Source organism: Aquila chrysaetos, chromosome 23 (assembly GCF_900496995.4).
Source record: "Aquila chrysaetos chrysaetos chromosome 23, bAquChr1.4, whole genome shotgun sequence".
Taxonomy (NCBI): Eukaryota; Metazoa; Chordata; class Aves; order Accipitriformes; family Accipitridae; genus Aquila; species Aquila chrysaetos.
The window spans coordinates 11,095,780-11,120,938 of record NC_044026.1 but is presented as its reverse complement, the minus strand read 5'-3'; the positions used below and the strand labels follow the sequence as shown (position 1 = coordinate 11,120,938).

The window sequence follows — 25,159 nt, the reverse complement described above, 5'->3', positions numbered from 1 at the left end:
CATTGCTATAAAGAGGTTTTTCCCTGCAAGGGCCTTTCTGAAGACTTGAGAGGGAGTTTTAGAATTCTTTTCAAAGAGAAGCACTATCATTCTTCATTCATTTATTTAGACTTTGTTAACACTGGGCATTGCTATATGTAGTGTTAAGCAGAAAGGTACTGCAGGTGCTACCAAGCCTGCCTAAGTTGTGTTTTCTCAATTTATAGGTCATAAAATCAAATCTGACTGAGATGGACATTACCTTTTAATCTTTCCCCTTGGTTTTTACTCAGTACCTTGAGAGCTGCTGTTACAACAGTGACCCACGGGCTACCACTGGTCTGCAGCAGTAAATTAAAGATCTTCAGACTAATGTAAATAATGCATCCACTTAACGAGCATTTTGTTTACTGAAGTGCAATGTCACTTCCATCTACTATTATGCAATACATTTTGCAGAAACTGGGTTAGGTTTGTTAGAAGTTCAGTCTGACTGTGGAGCTTTGATCTGAGGTGTTAGGAACCAATTAATTATCAAATGCCTAATATTTATGCAAATAATGGGGTATATCTAGTTCCAGCATCTTTCAGTATATCAAAGGCCAGGTATGGACTATCTGGTCTAGAAATAACATTTGATAATATTAAATAATGGTAATAGTCCAGTCACAATCCTCTGTGAACACTGAGGAAAAAAAGATCCCAGCATTTCAGGGGTTTTTTGTATTGTTTGTTTGTTTTCTTAGGCTAGCAATGAATTGCTGCTTTCATTTGTCTGTCTTCTGGTATATTTATGTAACTTCTTGTTTGTATCTCCTGCCTCATAGTAGCTGTATCTTACCAAGTATTATTTGCTGCTTTACTTTTTTTGTATATCTTCCTGAACTATTTGCTTGTACTAGTAGTGCCTTTTTTCCACTTTAGTACTAAGATATAGTTCAGATGTTTAAAGTTAGTTGCGTTGTTTCATTTTTTTTTTCTATATTGAGAAAGATGCTACCTTGCCTTAGTTATCGTCTCAACTGCTCTGTTCTGCCCCTCACTAATCAGTTACTTTTGGAAAGGGTTACACTAGTTGCATAACCCTTTACATTGGCTGTTGTGGAGATATGACGGTTTTCTCTCCACAGTTAACCCAGGAGCCACTGTAATTTCTGTAGCATTGCAGGCTGAGGGATTCTATCAGGCTGCACACTGTTGCCATTGGGCTTGCTCATTCAGCCTTATTTAAACTGTCTCCAAGGGCCAAACAGGCTTTCTGTCATCTTGGTTCATGTGTTACTGGGTTGAAGACTGAACCCCAGCAACTAAAGGTTTTGTATGGATGAATACATCTTGTTACATATTTAACTTATTTTCTTGGAAGCTTCCTGTAATGCTGGGATGCTTTTTTCAAAGACTTGAAGTCAGTTCACCATAATCTCTTAAGACTTTAAATCTGCCAGTGTATGCTTCTGACAAGCAATTGCATTTTTGTAGGCAAGATTTTTTTGAGGTATTCTTCAGGTTTCTATTTCCTCTACATTACCCAAAATATAAGTGATCCTCGTCTTTGTCTCACTTGAATACTTTTGTGTTAAAGCCACATAATTACACTGCTATTGAGTATGTTTAGGTCTCTATTAAAGTGGTAAACTCTTTAGCCACAGTCCCTTGAGTCAGGTCCATTCATAGTGTGTATCTTTAGCTTTGGAAGGAAGCTCTGAGCATACATCTTCCCCTCTGTTTATCTAGCTAATTATAAGCTGCCAGGATACTTGAACAGCCTCATGGCTGGCATCCAGCCCTTCATCCAGGAAAGGGTTTTGCCTTAGCTCTCACTAGAGAGAATTCAGATTTAGAATAAATGTAATGCTATACCTGAACACTCCTAGTTTGATCTGGATGGAAGCTGACTTCCCCTTTCTCCTGTGGGTAATTCATGACTGAAAAGGTTAAAACAGATCTTAGGGGGTTCTTGACCACATTGCTTTATAAATGCTCAATCTCCTTAAATGTGGCAGTACAAAACCCTTTTCTGTTCAGATGGTAAAAAGGAAGTGATTAATAGCTGCCAATGTACTTGCCTCTCACAGTGTATTGCGACTAAATGCTCAGTTGCATGTAGATTCTTCATATATGGCAACCTGTGAACTTTTGACAACTATACTGCATACAGGTATGTAAATGACCACTAGGTTTGAAAACAGACTAGTGACAATACTGCTAAAACAATATTAGGCTAACAATGGGGACTGACTTAACATCTACCTCAGGAAGTGAAGAAATATTACGACAATGAAATATAGAATATTCAAAATACTGAACATAATATGCTGGTTAAGTGATGACAGACTCTGAGCTCCATTTGAAAAAAGGAGGGAAATCTGCAACTCTTTCCAAAATGGAGTTCAGAACACTGATTTCTTACTGAGGCTCCTTCAGCAGGTTTAGGTGAACTGGAGCTCCAGTCTTTTAGGTTAGCTCTCCATGTGGCAGTCAGTCATCTTAATGGCATATTACAGCCACCTCAAACAAGACCGTGAATTGGAGTGTATCACCTGGCGAAAATAGAATGCAATTCAGGTGAGAAGATACCTTTCCTTACTTTAAGGGCTGTTTTGCCTAACCTGAAATGCAATCTGCCTTGCAATACAACCTTCCTGACCTTCCCCAAACGTCTTGGTCTGGAATGGGTATTTGTTGCCAGAGTAGGATTCTTCTCCTACTCTAACACCTCAGTCCTTCGTCTCAAGTTCCAGGCATGCTGCTGTTGTGTGCTGTGTACCCAGCTCCCCACTGGCTTTCCTGTGGCCCAAGGGTTATCACAGGCTAGTTGATTTGATCTTCCTAAAAGACAGTGAGTGACAGACAGTTTTGCTCAATGCAGTTTGATAATCTGGTCATGCCAACCACAACATGTCTGACTCTTGCCTTGTCAATTCCTTTCTTGTTCTCCCACCTCTGAAGGAAATAAATATCTTCATAATGAGTTGCAATAAAAAAGAAGGGGGAGAAAGCTGGATACTGAATTAAAACCAAGAAAACTGGCTTTTTGTCATCATTTACTTTTTAACAGTGTGTGATAAACTAAAAAGGATCCAGTTAAGACAAATCATGTTTCACTAGTACTTTTTCATAGCTTCCTTTTCTTCTTAATCTTATGAGGATATTTACTGTGGGGTTTTAATACATTGTTACATGACAGAATGGCTGTGAATGGATGAATAGGGCTAAAGATTATAGATAACACAGTCTGGGGGTAAAATAATGCCATCCAGTAAGAGAAATCTTGAACTTAGTGGTGACAGAGTTGTTTTAGTATTTCTTGGGCTGTGTACATCTTTGTGTAATCAAGAAAGTGGCCTTATTTAAAGCATGAGGGATAAAAACAGAGCAAGACTGGCCAGATCTTTCCTTCTATGCTGTTAGTAACTAAACTTGTGCATGAGAAGATACAGATAATAAACAGGCAACGTACCAATATCATGGAGAATTTTGGGGTGCTAAGAGTGTTCACAGCTTGAACTGGAATAGCAAGAGTTGCCATACTTCATAGCTGTAATGGTGGTATTTGAAAAAAAACTTGATCAAAATAGCATCATTTCATAAAGATTGCTATGGTACAGGTATACCTACTTAAAATGTGAAAACTTCACCAGTTACCAATTAATGTACGTAAAACCTCCTATAAAGGAGGAAGGACAGAGGGTCACTTTAATTTCCACAAAAGCTTACCAGATTTCTGTTTCTGTGAAGAATATTGCTGTGGACTAAAACATGGCCTCACCCCCCTCTAAAATGTATTTGAGATTCAATAAACTGAAAATAGAGTGGTAGCTGACTCTAACTTCAGTGCTACTGAAATGTGACAGGTATGCAATCTAGTATGTGGATGTTAATGTTTATAAAACTCCTATTTAAGAAAGAAAAAGTATCCTGTCAAATTTTTTCATATTTTGTTACATCATTGATATTTCTAATGTAGCTTTTCTGTAAAACATGATTTAAAGCAGCATTTCATTGTGGTAACATTTGCCTCATTTCTGCTACTGCTTTCTGCCTTAGCATTTGGATGATTAGATTCTTGGACTATAGTAACTTAGGTCTAGATGAATGTAAAAAAAATCTGTTTCATTAAACTATGGGAGCCACTCTGAAAGTCTGTCTAGCTTTTTCTGTCATTGCCTTCATTTTCCCAGTGTAATAGGGTTCCTGCTAAAGGACTGAAGAGTTTAAAAGGAATTTAATTGCTGTGTAATAAGCCTTATCCTTTGGTGAGGTACTTCATTGAAGCTAGACAGTGAGTGTTTTGTGACAGAAGGAAGAGCTGAGGGGGATGGGAGGAGGAGGAAGCTACAAAATGACCAGGGCTGGCCTCTCTGCATTCCTGTAAGGCTTGCTTTTTTAAAATTGGAAGCTGCTTTTATAGATGCTCCAGCAAACAGGTTTGTTTTTTTCCATACTGTCCCATTTAGACTTGGGAATGCGCGTACAAAAGGGCAGGCCCCCAAAGTGACTTTCCAATCTGTTTTTGCGATTCCAGCCAAGTTCCCTTTAATGTATGGAGCAGGCGAAGTTGAGCTGACTCTCATAGTATCACGGAACTCGGGCGCAGCTGCTGCTTTAAGTGGCACTGTGTGATAATACAACAGCTCTGCTATTTACTGGGACTCAAGTGCCTGGACTGGCACACAGAGACATTATATGAAATCCGAAAGCATGAGGATAAAGGAGATTTCCTTACGGCAAGATCCTGATCTAAGAAAGGAGTTGGCATTGCTAGCTCGAGGATGTGATTTTGTTTTACCTTCTAGATTCAAGAAGAGGCTGAAAGCTTTTCAGCAGGTCCAGGTTTGTCTTTCCATTCTTATACAATTAAGTTATTGTTGTCAGTTGTACCTTCACAGCCACGCAAACTGCAGGAAATACCTGGAAATTCTTCCTAAACTAGCAGAATTTCAATAGTCTGTTCCATATATGATGATTTCTTCTGTGTTTTAGAAGACAGTGCAGGTAGTTTTCTGCAAACAAAAAATGAGAGTTTAGTGAAGCATGTGGTGTAGATAAAGTATGATGTTTGCACAGAGGCATATGCAGCGGAAAGTTGGTGTGCTTAATGCTATTAGACTTTTAAAGACTGTGTTTTCCTTAATCTGCATAATCATAATCTGCATGCATTTCCCCAGGGGGTGTAATTTACCTTTTATTGAAACTGGGCATATAAAATACACTGAAATAGGCTGTAACTTTACTAACTCAAACATAATATGTGAAAGGTGCTTTCATTCTTACATGATGATCCTGAATTCCTTTAGATTATGTTTATTTTGGACTTTGTATTTGGATGAGATCAGTTGTTGCTACATGGTTCACACATGTGCCTCTGCTGTTTTGCAGCAGTGAGTTAAATCCACCATTTTAAAGTGAGCTCATAATTGAGAATAGAAGCATTTGAAATGTATAATTAGAAGAACTATGTATATAGTAACTGTTCAGAGAGATTATCGTTTGGGAGTGAGAAAAAAGTGTACAACTTTTATTGGAGAAACTGAAATTTGGTATTTTTCAAACACACTTAACTTTAAGGCTTTTGGTATGTGAAAGCTTTCACTTTGTCCTTACCTCACCCTCACTTCTAATTCATGTACTAAAGGTTTATCAGTGATGGTATATGTGACTTTTTTTTTTACCCTTTTTTAATTAAGGAAATTTTAGCAGTTGAATAAAAATTACATTATCTTAGGATTCCTGGCTTTTAAAATCATTCTAAATATAGCCTGCTACTTAATTTTGAATTCAGTGCACTAGTGTCCCTTTCAGGTGACCTTCAAGAGAGGGCCATAGAGCCCTATGACCCTAAAAATGTGTTAGCCTTCTGTCTTCTGTGTTATTATTTCACATTTGTTTCAGCTGAGCTATATAAGCAATGTTTATTCCTTTGTGCAAAGCAGAATCTAAGTGCTGACCCTGTTGTTTTATGCCATTCATCATAAACTTGTGAATGAAAGGATTTTATGACTTGAATCTTTTGTGATGAATTGGAGACAAAGAAAGAAACTTGCTGGCTAGAGACAACAGGAAAAGAAAATACTATCTTAATTACCCAAAAGTGGTGGTATCAATTAATATTTAGGCTCCTCAGAGCATAAGGCAGGTTTAGTCTAGTCATGGCATCCTTTTGTAAACAAACACACTATTACCTTGTGTGGTGCCCCTTAACTTGATCTGTCTTTCATCGAACGATAGTTGGGTCACTTGCACTTTTACAGGGCTTTTTGATATTGAGCTAGAAAACATCTCAATGTAATATGATAATGCATACCTACAAGCAACTAAGTACTTTAGAAAACTGCTTGTCTAATCTGTAGGGTTTTTTTTCTTTTTTAGCATGCTGCTGGCTATAAACTTACAATGCAGACAATGAACAAATTTTTCATTTTTAACCAGACTTGCACTTCTTGGCTAAATGGGAACTGTAGAATAATGTATGTTAAACCACTTAATTATATTACAGACAAAATTCTGTGGGCAAAACAGACTCAACAGGAGCATAAAACTAAAATCTGATGTCAGCCTTTGCTCAATTTGATATAAAGTATTTTATCCAAGGTTCCTTTTTTAAATGGTACTTTGCTTCAACTTAATGATTTTAAGGACACCTTTTTGAAAGTACCTTAAAAAACCAAAATATGAGTACTGATAGCTGTTGATACAGAAGATGGACATTCTTTACCTGATTCTTCATGTTAATGTCAATTTCAACTAGTCCTGGTAGGTTAGGTGCATTTCAAAGAATAGCTATTCATCATCTACATAACATTGAAGAAATTTCATGTTGAAATTAAAGACTGCTTAGAGCTTTTGTAGAATAACTTGAAAAATTTTTCTCCTTTCAGTTGCTAAGCTTCATTGCCATTAGAGTTTAAAACCTTCTATACCACTGTAATATTGGCTTTCAGACAGAACAGTTCATGAATAGGATGTAAAATTAGAATGCTAAAATCAAGCAGAAGTGGAAGCCAATCTGCTTTTCTATCCTTCTGCTACATTTTTATAATTTTTCATATCCATGTAGTTTCTATAACTTGTTAAACAAATGGCAGATTCTTCTTAAGAGGTTTAGTGCTATTAAAGCTAGCCTCTTAAAATAAAAAATGAGTAATGGTGGTGGATGGTGAGACAACATGTGGCTCAACATCCACTCTGAGGTGGGTTGGAGTGACTGGGTCTTCCACAGGTTCTAGGAATTTTAAGGCAGTGGTTTTTTGCATAGAGCCATGTAAGTAATCTGTGTAGGTAATCCCCTGTGTTGTGGAAGGGGCAGTCATTGGAGTGTAGCAAATCAAGTTTCGTGAAAATCTTTAAATAGACAACCAGTAGTGAGGTGGGTGGCTCTGGAAGGTGGTAGAACAGGCTGTTTCTCAGTGGTTGCGTTTATTAATGAAAATTTGTAACACTGGGCAAAATAGGGCTTTCTGGAAAGATCGGTTTCTCAAAAGGAAGATAAAACAATACACAACTGCTGAAATGTTCGGTATTACTTTGGGGAACTGAATTTTTGAACAGATAACTGCATAAAACTCAGTAGAACTTTAGTCTATCTTCTCCTGATGTTGGTTGTAAGCAAGACCTTTCTTAAGTAATTTAACATCTACAGAATATAGTGAACTGGAAATGCAGCACTGGAAGAGGCACTGTGTCCATCTTGCTCATCAATTCCTCTGGAACTTTGGGGGGAGAAGAAACTATCACCATGTCAAATGTACTGGCAATTTAAAGATGTGAACTGAAAGGCTTATTACCTGCTGATAGCTGAGCAGTGTTTTAGCCAACAGCTGGTGACATCCCTGCCTGTCAGAGCTGGAATATAAGCAGCATCATTACCCAGGCTATGTGAGGAAAATATGTCTGAAGTTGGAAAAGGATAACAGAATAGAATACATCTGTGTACAGTGACATGCTTATACCCATGTAACTCAATGTTAGCTAAACTAGGAAAATAAATATTTTTTGCTACTTAAAACTGTTTTACAACATGGTGTGGCCTCTAACTTTAAAACTAGACTTTCTTAAGGTCAAATAAATTTGTGATGAATGTGATCCTTTAAAAAAAAGGGGGGGGGGGGGGGGGGGGAGTTGGCCTAAATCTTCAATTATCCTCTGAATCTCAGTGCCAAAACTAAGTGCTGGTGTATTTTCTGATACTTGAACTGCATCATGCCTTTATCTGCTGTTACTGTTTGGTAATTCCTGTAGTTGCATGTATCATACCTCAGTGTGGAAATGGAGAGCTACTAGTTTCATGACCAGCTGTTAATGATACTAAATGCTGTTTATGCATGCTGTTTGTCAGCTGTATGAGAAGTATTTCTTCAACTTCTGCAGTGCCTCCCAAGACTGGCTTTCCTTCTGAGTGAAGTAAGTTTAGACATCAGTGCCTCTTGATCACTTTTGCACTCCTCTGTTACCGAAGTGCTTCATAAAAGCTTGAGTGGCATGTTCAAGACAGCAACAAATACAGAGCCTGCAGGTGCTAACGTGTGCTGGGCTGGTGTGTGGTTGTGCTGTAGCACACTGATTCTTCCAGTCATGAAGATAACCTTCCCATTTGTGAGGTAAAAGGAATTTTAAAAAGTTTGAGGCAGTTGGGTTTACAGCTATAGTCACAGAAGTAGGTTGTGTGACAATTAGAGGTCTCTGGTAGGCCAGCTTTCCTATTAGCATCAATTTTCTAATTTAACATGATTTGGAGACCTTTTAACACCACAGAGGGAGGACCTGATATCCATTCTTACATAATAGTTTTACATTAGGCACACAAATGCTTTTTTAAAAGAACAAAACCCAAGTGTTTGGGGAGGAGGGAGTAGGGGGGGCATGGAATGGAAATCTCATTCCGACTATAGCTAATAGTTACACTTGATGCTAGTTTGCTGATATAATGCAAATTTTCTGGAGTAGATGCCAACATTTACGATAGAATGAAAATATCGAAGCTGCCTGTTGCGACTGGCTAGTTAACCATAAATGGTCTCTTGCTAATGGATTGCCAGGTCCGAAGCTCTAGCCTCTTAAAGCAAGCTGTAAGCAAACTGGTAGTTTTTTACCACTTCTGCAATGGAGACTCCTGGTTCGAGCTTAAAATGTATTGGCTGCCCTGTGGTAGGAGCTTCTTTACCTGCTTGTGGCTGGTAATAAATTTATGCAAATGTGTACTTTTTATGTAGAAAAGCCAATATGGTGCGAGTTTGTTACAACTTACTTACATGCATGATTTAAGAGTCTAGAAGTCAGTTCCGTCTGCAGCTAAGATTTTTGACCCAACAATTCAGACATTGAAGAGTTCTGATTTATTTATTTTTTCCGTTGGAATGAAAGTTTCACTAGCCTTTTCTCCATTTTAACATATTTCCCATACCTTTATAATCACTAATGCTACTAATAGTAGATGTTCTGACAGTAGTGCTTTGTATGCTAGAAAGCCTGAAACAGTTTGGCACATCTTCATATAAAATATCCTTCAACTTTTACAGTATCAGAGGGGTATGAGATTGTTTTTGCAATTGTTCAAATCAGAATTTCTTGGGGCATTGCCAGACAAGAAGTTAACAGAATACTTGCTCCAAATGTTTACTCTGCAGCTCAGTAACAAGGCTGAGCTTGCTGATATTTTTCATGTTTGAGTGGAAATTGCACTGAGTGATTGAAACTTGTTTTGTTGTAAACATGGAAGGATGAGAAGCTATTGCAGAGCTTAAGAATTAAGTAAAGTAAGTCTGTCTTAGCCTTACTGGTTACTTTTGATACTGAACTGATGGCCTGTCCTGACAAGGGCTGTTTTCTGTAGACAAATGTTAGAATTGCCTCAGGTGTAACTGACTGTCAGTTTTTCCCCATTAAAATGATGTTTAGGCAGTCATGACTCCTTTGCAGGTAGTGAGTCCCAGTGTGGTCCATTGGCTGTGTACAATCAAAATTAATTATGTACTAGAAGGATCTTGCCAGCTTGTCTCCTGAAAACAGTTGGGGTAACAATATACTGGTAAAGAATAGGAGTACCCATTTAACTTACGATCGGAGTATTTCCCAAGAAAGCTGCAACTATATGACAAACTGGATATATTACTGACTGGGATACTTGATTTGACATAATTCATGAAATGGAGGCTGTTTGACAGCAACTCACAGCCAGTGACGACTATTTTTGCACCACTTCTGTCTTACCACAAAATGTAGAAGTTGCCTTTCACGCAGTAGATTTTTCTTCTGAAGAATCTTGCTTTTTTTCCATCTTATAATCTATACCTTTCTCCTTTTGTAAATTAGCAGGGCATGTGGAGGAGACAAAGTATTTTCACTGGTCAGCCACAGCAAACTGTTAGAGGATCCTACCTCTAAAGCCTTTCATAAAAGTTTTGTCAGCAAATAAAGCAAGTTACTGATGGACATGCATGTAATATGCAAAGATCTCTTGTGCTCATGGCTTTGGGGAGGAGGTAACTACCTCTTCCTTTTTCCATTCCATCCCCACCCCAGGGCATTTATGAATAAATCATTAAACTCTTTCTAACTGTGTAACTGGAACTTTTTTGACACTGAACCTTTATGTGACTGTGCAAAAAACCAAACATATGCAGCCATGTTTGGAGGTGTTTCTACAGTAATAATGCATTTGCAATAGCATCCTCCAGTTCCCAGTAGGACTGCATGATTTGTCTATGTCTATACCAAACTGCAACTCAGGAGAATCCTGGTATGTCCAAAATCAGAGTTGTAGAACTTGGGTAAGAGATCTGTTAGTGAAGTGTATGTATGACTGAAAGTGAGGAGATTGGGAATTGTGTGCTATAATGGCTATGTATCATGCAGAACAGTGATGCTAATTTATCTCAGATGGAGAGTTCAGTCTTCACTGAACTAGTGAAAATCAGGTTTTCACCATTTCAAAGTTTTCCAGTGTTTGCTTGTTTATTGCATGCTACTTTTGTATGTGTGCATGTGATATGACTTGTCTGTGGTGACTGTTTACACATGACTTTAATTAAATGTGTTTTTAATTTTAATATGCAAGATGGTGTGTATGGAATGTATTTCATAGTTTAGTGGAAGCTTTTCCTGGATGCCACTACCTACCATCTCCTCCTATATGAGAATTTAACACACTAACCCAAATAGGTTTGTGTAGATGGTCCAAAGTTTGCATGGTCTGTTGAAATACTGAGGCTTTAGTGGCTTCTTCTAGAGGCTCATTTTGGCTGTTTCAATATGGCTTGGTTAAATTAGAGGGGAAAAGTTACTGATAGTTGTGCCACTATCAAAAATTTTTGAAAGAATTCTTTAAGCTTTAGTAAGACTTTCAAGACTATCCAGTGATGGCCCTTAACACAGAAATTTCACTAAAACTGGGTGGGGTGCTTCTCTCCCTAGCTATCATGCAATTAAGAGTAACTAGCTGAACTACTCCTTGCTCTGCTGCCTTGAGACTTAAAATAAGGGGAGAATTTAGCTTCAGGTAGCAAACAGCTAGGAAAATTTTTTTTTTCTATCTCAAAATCAGAGGTTACCATACAAACAGTATTTCAGTGGCAAAACGGACCTGAATTCTAGTTTGCCAATAAGCTGATTTTTCCAACGTTAAATTGTAAAATGAGCGTAGATTCTTATCCCTGCCACTTGGTAGCCATGGATACTCTAGAAGGATTGATATCTTGCTGTTGAAGTTGATGTTTGCTCTCAAAATGGACCACATTAGTGGTGAGTTACTGCACTAGGGGCACAGTAGAATTTGATACTGAGTGATTAAAAAAAAGAAAAAAAAACAAAAAAACAAAAACACAACAAAAAAAAAGGCAAATCAACTAACTCTTCTGAGCTTTCTATTTGTAGTTTGGCCACCAGTTGCCAAACCAGGAAGGATTTTGCCTGACTCGGGTCGTCCGTGGACAGAAGAGGGAACAGATCGGTTAGATTCACTGTTTGTTTTAGCTTACAGTAACAGTGTCTGCACTATGAACTTCTGAACACAATGAGCTTGACATATAGTTAAACCAAATATACAAAAGGTTATCCATTGTTAGAGCTGTTTTTATATGCTTATAGCAGATAAGAAAATGAATATATTTTTAGGCCATGGAACTCTAGTTCTGTCGTATTCTTCCTTACTTCTGCAAGTTGTACTGCTAGTTTAGGGTCTTCCTTAGGCTTCATTTTTACTGATGTAACATGAAGAAGGATCCTGGACTTCTGACTGCTCTAAGCCTCACTGAATCTCTTTTGATTTGCTTATGGAATTGCTACTTGCTGGAACATGTCAATCCCAGAAACTCAGGGCACTTTAATTCTGCCAAAATGGGACAGAGCAGTGTATGGCTCTGTCTTTAGAGTAAAGTTGGTTTAGTGTTGAGGATTATCGTTGGCATTGAATCACAAGACCAAATGACCATAGACTTTTGTATAGAAATAGGCTTGAGAGTAAACTGCCAAGAACATGCATAAATGAGATCAGAATGATAGCAGTCGATCTGTGTACAACTGAGATGAGTGCACAACCTGGCACGTGGGCAAGAGACTCCCAACATATTTGGTTGGAATTTGAAGGTGAACATGAAATGCTAACTGGAACACAGACTGCATTGGGAGGGTTGCTGAAACCTGCTCCCTTGTGTTAATTCAGGTGACCAGTATCTATAAAATCAGAAACAGTGTAGTTTAAAGTACTTTTTTTCTTCTAATGGTGTATGGCTAGAACTTTATGGAAAAATGTATTAATTCTTTCATTTCCTTCCCCTCATTGTAGCACAAATTTTAAGTAACTACAGACCAAACTGGATCAGAGAAATTATCTGGGTTAAGGGTAACAGCAAAAGTAAGCTAGTCTAAAACTGCGTCAGGGTTAAAATTAATAGATGTTTATCTCTTACTGTGGAAAGGAAAGGGGAGCATGTATGATAAAATTAGTCTCTATGGCACATCCAAAACCCGCTGCCAGACAGTGACTGAAAGATAGCAAACTGAAGTCTGGGGTAGGAAGAAGCAACTTGGACTAAAACGTTTGTTGCCAAGGGAAAGACTTTTGCATATATACCCTGACACCTCTTTTTAGCATAGGTTCATTCTCTGTAGGTGCCTCTCTGAGCCTGATCATTCACATATGTCTTAACTTTCTGATTAAGTTAGGCAAGATGAATCATGATCTTAGCATGGTTTTAAGCTTAATGTAAGCTTATTTCAAACAATACTGCCACAATATTCCTCTAATCTTCCTTATGTTAGCATCAGAACCATGTTGCTTTTAAGTGGAATCAACTGTCTGAAACTGGATGAGGACAAATAGGGGGTTTTTTTAAACTTTGCTTTTTAACTGTCTTGGTGACCTGAGGCAATTCACTATACTGCTTCGCTATCACTAGTACTGGCACACGGGTCAGTAAACTCGATTAAACTCTATATGCGGGAGTGGGGGAAGATGCAGGTGTGCTGTGGTGTAGCTTGCCTTATGCCATGCTGTGCAACTTTCTTAAGCTTTTGGCAATAGCTAAAATTTAGAGAAATTCTGGCTTGAAAAAAAAAAAACCCACCAAATTTTGAAAGCTTTAAGTTGTCAAAGAATCACCTTTCACAGAGGAAAAAATACTGTTAAGCATATCAAGCTGAATGGGAAGTGGTACAGTCAGTGAACTCTTACAGTAATAAATTTGTCTCTTAGTTTGGCTAGAAAGAGGCTAATGGAGAGCATACGGAGAACAAGGGAAAATCATCGCTTCTTTAACTTAGATAATTGGAAATCTGAATGTCTACCACAAGGTCAAGAGAGCTGGTGTTACAGAAAAGATGTTTCTCTGGGCTCTTCCTGAGGGAAGTTCTGATAGTAAGCTTACTTTGCCTATTCTGAAGCAGGTTTTTTAAGGCACTTTAACATGCCAAAATATTTGAGGTGTTGGAACAGATTTTTCTAAATTAATGTCTTTTCCTTCCAAATAAGACTGAACCCTTTTCTAGACAATAGTAGCATAAATCTTTCACCTGGTGTTTTCAAGATTTAAATTCCATAAAACTACTGGTCATGTCACCTGCTTATCTAGAGGGAAATATTGAGTTCCACTGTGTGATCAAATAGTTAAAGGAGAAATATTCCTGTGACTTTATTGGTCAGACTTAGACTGACAGCTGAGAAAGAACAGAGATGGGAAGGCTGGTCAGGTACTTATTCCTTTTGAGCCTGCTTACTGATAACACTTTCTTACATTCACAATTACTGTTTAACTTTGATAGACTGTAGGATGCCTTGTATTCTGTAAGAACTTGCTGAATTTAATAAAGGAGAGACTTTTCATTTAAAAATAGTGTAGTGTAGGCTTAGAATTTAAAAGTTCATGTGCTAAACAGCATTTGGGTCTCATCACTACCACCCTGTTGCCCTTTGGGTCTCTGTGTTGACTTCCATTTTCTGTTGTATATCAGGGAACTTCATGCAGTATCTGCTTTTGTTGTTGGATGGTTTATAAGCATTGTACATGGGTGGTACATGCAGGGATGTTAGGATTTAAAAGGCTGAATAGCATACCTCTGCAGAAAATCCTCTTAGCTTATTATGCACTTTGTTTTACTTGGGTAAGTTTAGCACAAAGTGTGATACATAAGAATAGAAGACCCAGTCTATTGAAGAACTAGATTACTTATGCATTGAACATTTGAAAAGTATTGCAATGTTCGTTTTTTTTTTTTTTTTCTTTTAATTCCCTAGTTAAAAATACTAAGGATTTGTACCAAACTTTTACCTATTTGGTAGGTAAAAATTTCTTTATAGTATTTTCAGTATTTAATGCCATTTTTTGTTTGGGATTGTGATGTACCATTTTTTAGAAAAAATTTAATGTGCAGTTGGGTGTAAAGCTGAGGTAGAATTTTTGGGGGTCGTATTGTCTTGACCCTGTTGTATGTATTCCATTGACTTTTTTCCTAACATGGACATCCTTATGGAAATTCATGTCAAATAATACAGCAAGAGCTGAACTCAAACATTTTAAACATATTTACAGAATTATTTTCATAGAAACAGGCATAACACATGTTGGTGTCGGTCAGATACTAGAAAGCATCAGCGTTTCTGAATGAAGTTATCTTTTTCTGTAGTCATGTCAAAACAATGCAAATATCAAATCAGTTCAATGAACTTGTGTCTTAATCAGTAAGCTGTCTAAAAAATATTACATACTTACATAAACATTTATAAACATACTTACCTTGTTTCCGTTTCCAGGAAGTGCTTTTTAAGTGACCTTTCACTCGCTTGCATTTGAATCCACATATTCAATCCCTTTGTGGGGTTCAGTACTTCTGGTTGGTAGTCTCTATGTGCAGATGTTGATACAGACTTTACTGAGTGTACAGTCTTAAAATATATGGGAACAAACACCCCCTTCCTTTTTTATTTCAAAAATACATCCTGTCATTGAATGACTCCATCATAGTCAGCTCTTTTTCAGTTGAGAGCCAGGGAAAAGGGCACCTCATCTTAAAATCCCTGCTGTGTTTGCATTTGCTTAGAACCAAGTTAACTGCCAAGTGCAACTCATCTGTTGGTAGATGTAAGAAGACTATCTAGCAAGAAGACTGAACTTCTATTTGGAATGAGGTCTATCCATGTTCTCTGGTATTTAATAATATTTTACTACATTGTAATTATAATAATGGTTTTATACCATTATTATAAACAACTGCTGGAAAACAGTTGGAAAAGGATCTGGAGAGTTGCAAAATAAAATGGGAAGTTTGCCCTTTGAACAGTGACTCCAGTGGGATATAAACTTCCACTTCCTCCTTTGTATGAGTCAAGGCAAATAAGTGTTGGATAGCCGTGGACAGTCCTTATGGTTCTGTATGTCAGGAATTAAAACTGTTGATGTATTAGGGGTTTTCTTGAATTCTCTTATAGACAAATCTTACATAAGTGTGTTTACATTATTACAAATGAGGAATTTTCAAGGAATCACTTCTCATCTTTTACATAAAACTAAAACTGCAATGGTAACTTCATAATAAGATTACAGATTCTGGACTTTACATATACTTATTGCAAAGGTTAATGCGCGATTCAGTCCTGACACTGGAGCACACATCTGCTTGTATGAGTTATTCACAAGCTTATACAGCTGTTATCCTTAACTCCAAGCATGTTATTGTTTGTGCTATTTCTCAGCAAGTTGCAGGGAAAATCTTCATTTACCAAACCAGTCTCTTTTGTCAGTTTAGCTTACTGGTACCAGTATTAAAAGTTTTAACTTAAAGCCATAAAAAAATGTAGATCACTTTCTAAATGTTAAATTGACCACTGAAATGGAATAATTGTGTAAAAAGAATAACAGATTGTTGCTGCAGATTTTCCAGTCAAAGATTTGGTGTTAGCAGACTTCTAGCAGTTCTTGTTAGTGAAGAAATGCCCTAGTTAAAGTTATAATTGAGTTTAGAACAGCTTAATCTCACACAACTATGCATTTTAATTGCCCATGAAATAACAGAACTGACTCTTTTCATCAGCTATACAAGATGTGCATCTACAGAAGTAACTAGCTGAAATTATAGGAAGTAGTGAAGCTTTTAGAGCCCTTTTAGTATTGCACATTCCTTTGTTAGAGCGCATACAGCAGAGCAGCCTCAGTTTTACAAGGAGCCTTTTGGTTGTCGGATGGGATTCAGACTGAGAGAAGAGAAGAATCCCTGGCCCTTCTTGGGAAGGTGAGGAGAGAGAGGAGATGCAATACTAACTTTATAGTGCATTAGTTGGAGCTGATAGTTTTGGGCGACCTGTTTCTTTCTCTGGTACAGGCTGTTATCCCTGTGTTGACTGACATTAACAGTACAATTCAGTTGTCCAATTGCAAGTTGCTAGTGGCATTTAAGAAGCATTAGTGTGCTCAGAACATCCGCGTGGCAGATGCAGAGTGAGAGCTGTGCTCTGAGCTGGCTGCTGGATACCGCATGGAATATTCAAGGGCATTTTGGTTTGTGCCTTACATGGTATTCTCACTAGATGCCTATATGTAGGCACCAAATAAATCTATCGGAAAGGATTATGATATGATCATGCACTTTCTAATGCAAATGAAGCTTTTTTTGTAGTTTCTTTCACTGATTTTGAGAAACCAGCATGTAGAAATAGGCAGCATCTTTCAATATAGGGAGAGTTATTTTGTCTTGCAGTGAGAGGTTTGTATTCTATATGTGGTTTTAGAGTTGAATAAATATACTGTCTTACAGATTAAATATTACATATTTTTACAATAAGCATACTGTATTCAAAGTCATGCTTAAATGTAACATTTTCATCTTGGAAAAATCGATTTTCTTCACCTGTATGTCTGTCTTCAGTTCTGAATCTGTTGCTTAACTTCTTCATAATCATGGTTTGGAACATGTTTACAACAAACAAAAAGATCAAAAATAAATAAATAAAAAGCCTTTATTGTATAACTCTATTTAAATAACACCCAAGGAAGTTACATGTACTAGGATAGGTCTTACTAAAAATCTTGAACTGAGATCTCCATGTGCATTTAAGAACAGCTTTTAGCCTGGACTAATGGAAATCACTTATTGTGCTCTCTGAGGTATCTGAAGCAAATTAGTAGTTTCTGAAAAAACATAAAGCTTCTGATGAACAAATAGTTCTGTTGATAGTCTTTCTTCTTCTCTTGGGACCTTTACCAATGTAGTCTTCCCTCTGCCCCTACCTTTCCTTTTCAAAGAAACTTTTTTTTTTTTAACCTGAGGCTCTAAATTTTCCTAGCTGTGGATTTTAAAATGCTTTATCTGTGTGTAGTAGGTTTTCTTGAAATACTGCTTTACCTCGTGTTACCCGAAACGTTCAGGGGATGTTAGTAGTCTGTGATTGACACTTACCCTTCTCTCAGATGAGGCACACCTCATGGGGCATCTCTGCGGAACTGGAACACCTGCTGCTTCGGTGGCAATTTGAGCAGCTCATGTAGGAGCAGCTATCCAGGCAGATCTTGTAAATAGGGAAAAGGGGAAATAAAATAAAATAACCTTGCTGTTCGGAATGAATATAACAGTTTGATTCTGCTAAGTAAGAGATGGTTTGATTGCCGGTGCTCAAAAGCATGCTAGCTATCTGGCTGTGTGGTACCAGTCCAAGGAATAGGTCTTCAGCCCAGTTTTGCATAAGGGTAACTGCTAGGGCTCTGCTAAAGTGCTGATGTGTAGAGCTGGGTTTCTAGAATGAAACGAGGTGTTAATCCAATTACATACATTATTTGTAGCGCTGGTGGTAATGTTACTCAGAGAATAAAATGTTGCTGTCTTTATACTTCCCAAAAGTTTGGGAGTCTACAGTTGAAAGGGATTTTTGATGCCCTGTGGCACTCTTGTTCTAAGCTGATGCCTTGTTAGCTGAACCACTGAACTAAAGACGAGGTATCAAAAGTTCTAATTTACAGGATTCTTAGAAAATTACGAACATTGACTCTTAGGTGTCACAGATTCAAGGTAACTTCTTCCTCTATGAAAAAAACCCCTTGTATCTCAGTTGAGGCAATTTGCAGCTGTGAGCAGGAATGCTGGCTCAAATGTAGAGGGGAAAGAAAGGTTAATTCAGGCTTTTTTTAGCATGTGTAACATTCCAGTGAAGGTTCCTGGGTTGGAACCCTGCAAATTAAAATCTGCTGCCCGTAAGCACCTAGTTCTTTCACTGACTTAAGGAAGGACTTTGATTGTGGTAGGAAAGCTGGGTATCTTTACAGGCACTTTGACAAAGGTGATAGAGTAACATGAGGGTTGGAGGTTTTGGGGCTTGGGGGAAATTTGGGTGGAGGGTGGGGGTGGGGTTTTTTCCCCCCAACTCTGGTTGGAAATGAGAGATGGAATTCAGGATCTTGAACATATTTAACACTAGGACAAGCCACCACATAGCATTAACCATTGTTTTTACATTTGAATAGTGACCTTGGGATGAAAGACTTCATATTTAATGGCTAATTTTGAGTTGCCACGTAACTCCGTTGTTACTTTGCTTATCTTTGTTTCTCTGCCTTGTTGGACTTTCTTTTGGAAACTAAGTACAAGGTTAATTCTTCTTTACTGAAGCTAAATGCATTTAAATAAATAATTTCTTTTGTTACTGGTCATCTACTTTTTTATTTAGTAGTACGGTATATCACAAATTCTTGAGAAACGGATTTCTCAGCTCTCATGCCATAATTGTGTATAGTTTACCAAAAAAAAATCCCTCTGCAGGAATCATTTACTACCTTTATAAAATGAAGCCTTTTTTAGGATTTAAAAAAAACCCAACAATTTCACTGTAATTAAATTAAACAGGTTGGTGGCTTGTAACAAAGTTGTCATGCTTATTTCAAAAGTTGGAAGCTGTAAAACTAGAAATATTTCAAAGGCAAATTCTTTCATGACCTGTCTGTTAAGCTAGAAGTTGAAGTTTTTTCTTCTGAAACTGATAATATAAGCTGAGTTATTTCAGATGTCTCCAAAAAGCTGTCTAGTGTATTAATCTTGCAACTTGATATGTTGAAGACTGGAGTTTTTCATTAAATTTTTAACAGCCTAGAAATCTTTCTAAATGACAGTTTTTGGAAATACTCATGAATTTTTCCAGTGTGCTCTCATTCTTAAATAGCTCATTCAACCTATCATCAGAAATCTTTTTGAAGGTGTGTTGTAACATAATACCAAGAGATTCAAGTCATCTGAGGATGACTATTAGACGTGATTGCATTGTACTTGACTGTCAAATGTGTATTTATCTATTTAGGTTCAGACAAAGAAAGAAGAAACTTTGCCACCACCACTTAGTCAAAACATTCCGACTTTCTATTTTCCTCGAGGATGTCCTAAGGAAAAAGTGAATATAGATGCTGTGATTGCCAAAATTGAGAGGACTTTCTCTGAGTTTCCAAATGAGAGGGCAACGTTAGAAGACATGGGGAAGGTTGCAAAGGTGAGAACTTGCTGGCTGTCTGCTTTTAGTACTGTACACCTATGGAAAGGAAACATAAGTTCTGTGTGCTTTGTTTTCTTGCATTATGTGTTTTCATCTCCTACAAGGTAGTACCAGTAAGACATCATATTCAACATTGTTGACAGCAGAGTTAGTTAATGCAAAGATTTCCACACCTATCTCTCAAATGGCCCTACATTTTGCTTACAAAAAGAAACAAACATTAAAACAAAACTTGAACTGTTTTTTTTAGTTGCATAAACAACCAAATACTGAAGGGCACATTGGATGTTGTTCTGTATTCTGTATTGACCAACAGACTTAAGGCAAAAGCACTGTTAAATATGCACTTTGTCTTCAGGTGTCCATGCTGTTTTTTCTCATTCAGCATTGTCATGAACCTCCATTGTAAAGACATTGAAAGACAGAATGGTTTGGTAACTTGAGATTATAGCCCTCTAGTTATTAATGAAGAGCTAATTTAGAGTTACAGTAGAGTGACAAAATACTAAGCTTAGAAAGCAGCAAATATTTTTAAAATTCTGTAGAACAGACAATAAGCTAATTAAATTTCCATTTTGTTATATTGAATCAATGCTTGAAATAATCACTGCAAGTCATGGTTTTGGTAATGAGTCTCAGGTTCTCATCCCTGTTCCTGTCACTTTGCACTTAAAGTCCATGGTCTAGAAAATAGAAACAAAGACGCTTCACAAGAGCAGGACTGGGGGTTCAGAAACTCCTTGTTTGCTTCACCACAAGTGTTTAACTGCTAAGCTAAACGGTAGGATTCCTGCCTCCCACACAGAAGTGGGGAGAGGTGGGAGAGTCCCTTCCCTCTCAGCAAGAAAGGCGGAAGGGTCCAGTCACCTACAATTCAGTGATGAAAGGCACCCTCCTGAAGCCTAGGGAAAAGCCTTTCTGTCTGAGGACAGTATTTGTCAAACTCACTTCTTATTTTTTTTAAAGTACTGGTTAAACTATTGCATGAGAAATAACTGTCCTTTTGCTCCAGTGACCTTATACATCTTGCAGTATTCACAGTCTTATTTGAGAGCCGCGTGAGATTCTCAGAGATGCCAGCATGACTGACTACTCCAAGTCGTAGTCAGTTTTAGGCAAGAGATAGGTACTTGGCTGTTATGACTGAGGACGCTTGGAGCAGACACAGAAGGAGCACTGTAGGTGTATGTGGGAGCATTGAAGCTGTGAAGGTGTAACTGTTGGGTATCCTGAAGCAAGATACTCCTGCTCAGGGCAGGCTGGCCTACTACTTAAAATTGGATAAATGATGTGCTGTGCATATGCAAGGATGCAAATGAGTTGAGCCATCCTCTGAGCCAGACAAATGTAAATTTGCTCTAGTTCAGAAGTTGTGTCACTGTTTGTGCTGTCTTGAGCTCAGCTTAAAGATATCTAGCCCTTTAACAGAGCTTATTAGCATGGACTCTGTTCAGCTGCTTGGAGCATGGACAGAGCAGACATGTGACTGCATTCAGCTATTAGGAATGCTGCAAGTTGCTCCATGTTTTGCTTTCTACTTTCGGATTTCAGCCTAAAGCAGTTGCTTAAAATTAATTACTTTGGAAGGTGCAGTTGGTTTCAGAAACAGTTTTTAAAAAATCTGTGCCTTAATGTTTTCTTCTTAACACTTGTAAAATTTAATTTTTGAAAGATTTATAAATGAGTAACCCTCAGATAAGCAATGAATAAACTGACTTGATGTATACTTTAATTTTAGGCTTGTGAATGCCCACTTTACTGGAAAGGTCCTTTGTTTTATTGTGCTGGAGGTGAACGAACAGGATATGTGTCAGTTCATAAATTTGTTGCAATGTGGCGGAAGTAAGTAGATTACTTTTTTTTAGAAGTACTGCTTTTTTTTTAATTGAAACGTGATATTTTAAGCTCTGAATGAGATCCAATCTGTAAAGAGGAATAAAACTTTCCCATAATCAACCATTGACAGCAAACTTGTACCTGGTAAAATGTAACTAAATCATCACTTTAACATAAACAAACAAATAAATCTTTATTTACAGGGTTTATAGATTTTAAAATGTTTGGTAAATGACTGGCTGTTTATGGGAAAAGTGAAAACCATGGCCCTAACTTGTAGATGCCAGTTCTGGACAAAATGCTTTTTATTCTTTCTAGTTCTCCTTCCAGTTCTAACTTAAAAATGTCCTTTCATGTAATCGTATACCCACCTTCTATAATGTAAATGTATGAGACCAGTACTGCTTTGATAAGTTTATTTGGAGTGTACTTTGACATTTGTAATTAGCTTTTGAATTAAATGTTGTGGTTACAGTTTCATAGGCCTTGCTCTAGGATACCTGTATGAGGTAGCATGAGCAATTTTCTGTGTAGAGTATTAAATGGAAATATTTACATTTCAGAATACTTCAGACCTGCTATGATGATGCTGCAAAGTTTGTTCATCTTCTAATGAACCCTGGATGCAACTACTTGGTGCAAGAAGACTTCATTCCTTTTTTACAAGTAAATTGCAACTGAAACTATTTCTAGAAACACAACAAAATGATGAGCTGGCAAAGCCCTGAATTGTTTGAGCTAAACATACTTTTTCATGGTCTTAATTAAAATTCATTGATAATATTCAGTGTAACTCACTTTGTATGGTCCACTGAGATGCTAGTGAGGGACTTCTTTCACAGTTAATCATTTTGTGTAAGGTGAGGTCTTTTGTAAGAGCTACAGTAAGATGCATGGATTTAAAATTGCTTGCAGGAATAGCACATGTATCAGAGAATCCTTACGGTTTAGAAAGGCAGTTGAACTTAAGTCAAGGAGGGCCTTTGGAGGGCAAAGGAAAAATGGCATATGAATTCAAGATTTAATACAGCCTCTCTCAAAGAGCAGCAAACACCACCTTTACTAATGAATGAATAAAACCTAAATTGGCTTTTACTGAATCATAGCCACAGAATTACAAGCTACAACGGTCATCAGTGTTCAAAATCTTTGGCCCATCTAAAACATAGGAAAGCTTTTGTTTATCTGGCTTCTTTAAAAGATAATTTTATATTTTAAAAGTCAGCAGTGTTATTTACACGAAGCATGTTGTAAATGAAGTTATTAATGATTGTGGTAGTTAATTTGAACTGGTTTGGTTAAGGAAGCACATGTGCTATTCTATGCTAATTATTTTATATAGTCACTAATGATTACTGTTTGGGATATTGTTATTCCTTTTTTTTGCAGGATGTGGTGAATAGTCATCCTGGCCTATCATTTTTAAAAGAAGCATCTGAATTTCATTCTCGGTACATTACCACAGTAAGTGATTTGTATTTGGAAAAGCTATTTTTTGTTAACTAGGAAGTTAAGTAGGAAAATCAAAATTATTAAGATTAGTCAATCTGCATAAGCACCTTTGTCCCTTGAGAAAAGTTGAGTATGCTGTCAGTCTTCATTTCTACATAACTAGAAATCTCATTAAGAAAGACTCAATTTCTTAAGCATCATAGTTTTTCTTAACATTTATAAGAAATTGCTGAACTTAATACTAGTAAGAGAAACACTGAATTGTAATAGTGTAGGATAAGTTAATGACCTTTAAACGAACAGCAGACTTATCTTAAACACTCCATTGTGACTATAGACTGTACTCATTAGAATCCTGACCTTACTCTGGGATTAATTAAATGGAATTCTGAATGAAAGGTCTATATTAACATGATTATGTTCAGTATTAAGTAAAATAATGATAATATTGAAGCTGCTTGCTACTTTCCTCTCTGGGGATTTTTCTTTCTAAGCAGGTTTTATACATGAAAAGTTCCATTTCTGTCTTCCTAGGGTTATGTGACTGAAGTATTCTTTCTGTACCCAAGGGAAAAATCAGTGACATTAAATTTTCTGAACTGTAGACTAGACAGCCGATTCCACTGAAGTCTCAAAAGATTAAAACTCTTCAAAATGACATTCAGTTCACTTTCTTTGTGCATGTGAAAAATAGCTTAATGAATATTCTCCAACAAAAAACATGCAGAGTTGATCATCTTTTATCCAGCTTATAGTTTGACCCAGGCCACAACTATGGAAGGTTTTTGAAAGCGTTTAGTTTTGGTTCCTTGTATCTTTCTTACAGAGACTTGCCAGCCTATCAAGTATGTCCTGCTGCATTAGGTTTTGCTTCTTGTTATAACGATTACATGAGCTCCCAGAACTTTCTTGTCAGATGTGACTGAAGAAAATGTTCTGCCTCTGAGTAGTTTTCTTTTAATGGATTCTGGGTTGTATCAAAGCCTGCTCTGCTTAAAATTGTGAAAGCTTGCTGCCTGTCCTGAAGGACCATAGGAGGGAAAAGGTCCTGCCATTTCCAGTTACTTTTCTTGGGAGGAACAGCTAATTTGAGTAGGCCTGAGTCTAGCAATATTGAATAAATTAGTGCTGGCAGTACTTCACTAGCAAAACATCATGATTTAACCCTCAGCCCCACACAGCCGCTCGCTCACTCCCCCCAGCTGGGATGGGGGAGAGAATCGAAAGGGTAAAAGTGAGAAAACTCGTGGACTAAGATAAAGACAGTTTAACAGGGAAAGTAAAAGCTGCGCACGCAAGCAAAGCAAAACAAGGAATTCATTCCCCACTTCCCATGGGCAGGCAGGAGTTCAGCCATCTCCAGGACAGCAGGGCTCCAGCACGCCTAACGGGGACTTGGGAAGACAAACACCAGCACTCCGAATGTCCCCCCCTTCCTTCTTCCCCCTTCAGCTTTATCTGCTGATCATGACGTCCTATGGTCTGGGATATGCCTTTGGCCAGTTTGGGTCAGCTGTCCTGGCTGTGTCCCCTCCCAACTGCTTGTGCCCCTCCAGCCTTCTTCATGGCTGGGCATGAGAAGCTGAAAAATCCTTGACTTCAGTATAAACACAACTTGGCAACAACTGAAAACATCAGTGTGTTATCAACATTCTTCTCATACTGAATCCAAAACACAACACTATACCAGCTACTAAGAAGAAAATTAACTCTATCCCAGCCAAAACCAGGACACAAAATTTAGTGTAGTCTTCAACAGACATCATTGTTCAATCAAAAATCCCCAAAATAAACTAGTATTGCTGTGAATATAGCAACAATATTTGGAATACTATTCTGCAGATCAAGAAATGGCAGGAGGGCACTCTGCCCTTTCTTGTTGTATTTTAGGATGGAGTAACTGTTGCCCAATGCAGTCTTCTAAAATTCTGTCCTGCA

The 25,159-nt window shown here is 37.5% G+C and overlaps 1 protein-coding gene across 3 annotated transcripts in view; it reads left to right on the top strand.

Moving 5' to 3' along the window:
* The window catches only part of PPP2R3B (protein phosphatase 2 regulatory subunit B''beta), a 55,876-nt gene that overhangs the window by 13,850 nt on the left and 16,867 nt on the right, over positions 1–25,159 (top strand). For 2 of the 3 annotated variants that reach the window (XM_029998619.2, XM_029998620.2), the window contains exons 3-6: positions 19,745–19,930; positions 21,672–21,775; positions 22,333–22,435; positions 23,159–23,233. In XM_029998619.2, coding sequence (XP_029854479.1) covers positions 19,745–19,930; positions 21,672–21,775; positions 22,333–22,435; positions 23,159–23,233 — 468 coding nt within the window. Of the gene's footprint in view, positions 1–4,495; positions 4,813–19,744; positions 19,931–21,671; positions 21,776–22,332; positions 22,436–23,158; positions 23,234–25,159 lie in introns of those variants that run through there. The other variant, XM_029998621.2, reaches the window with a different exon arrangement.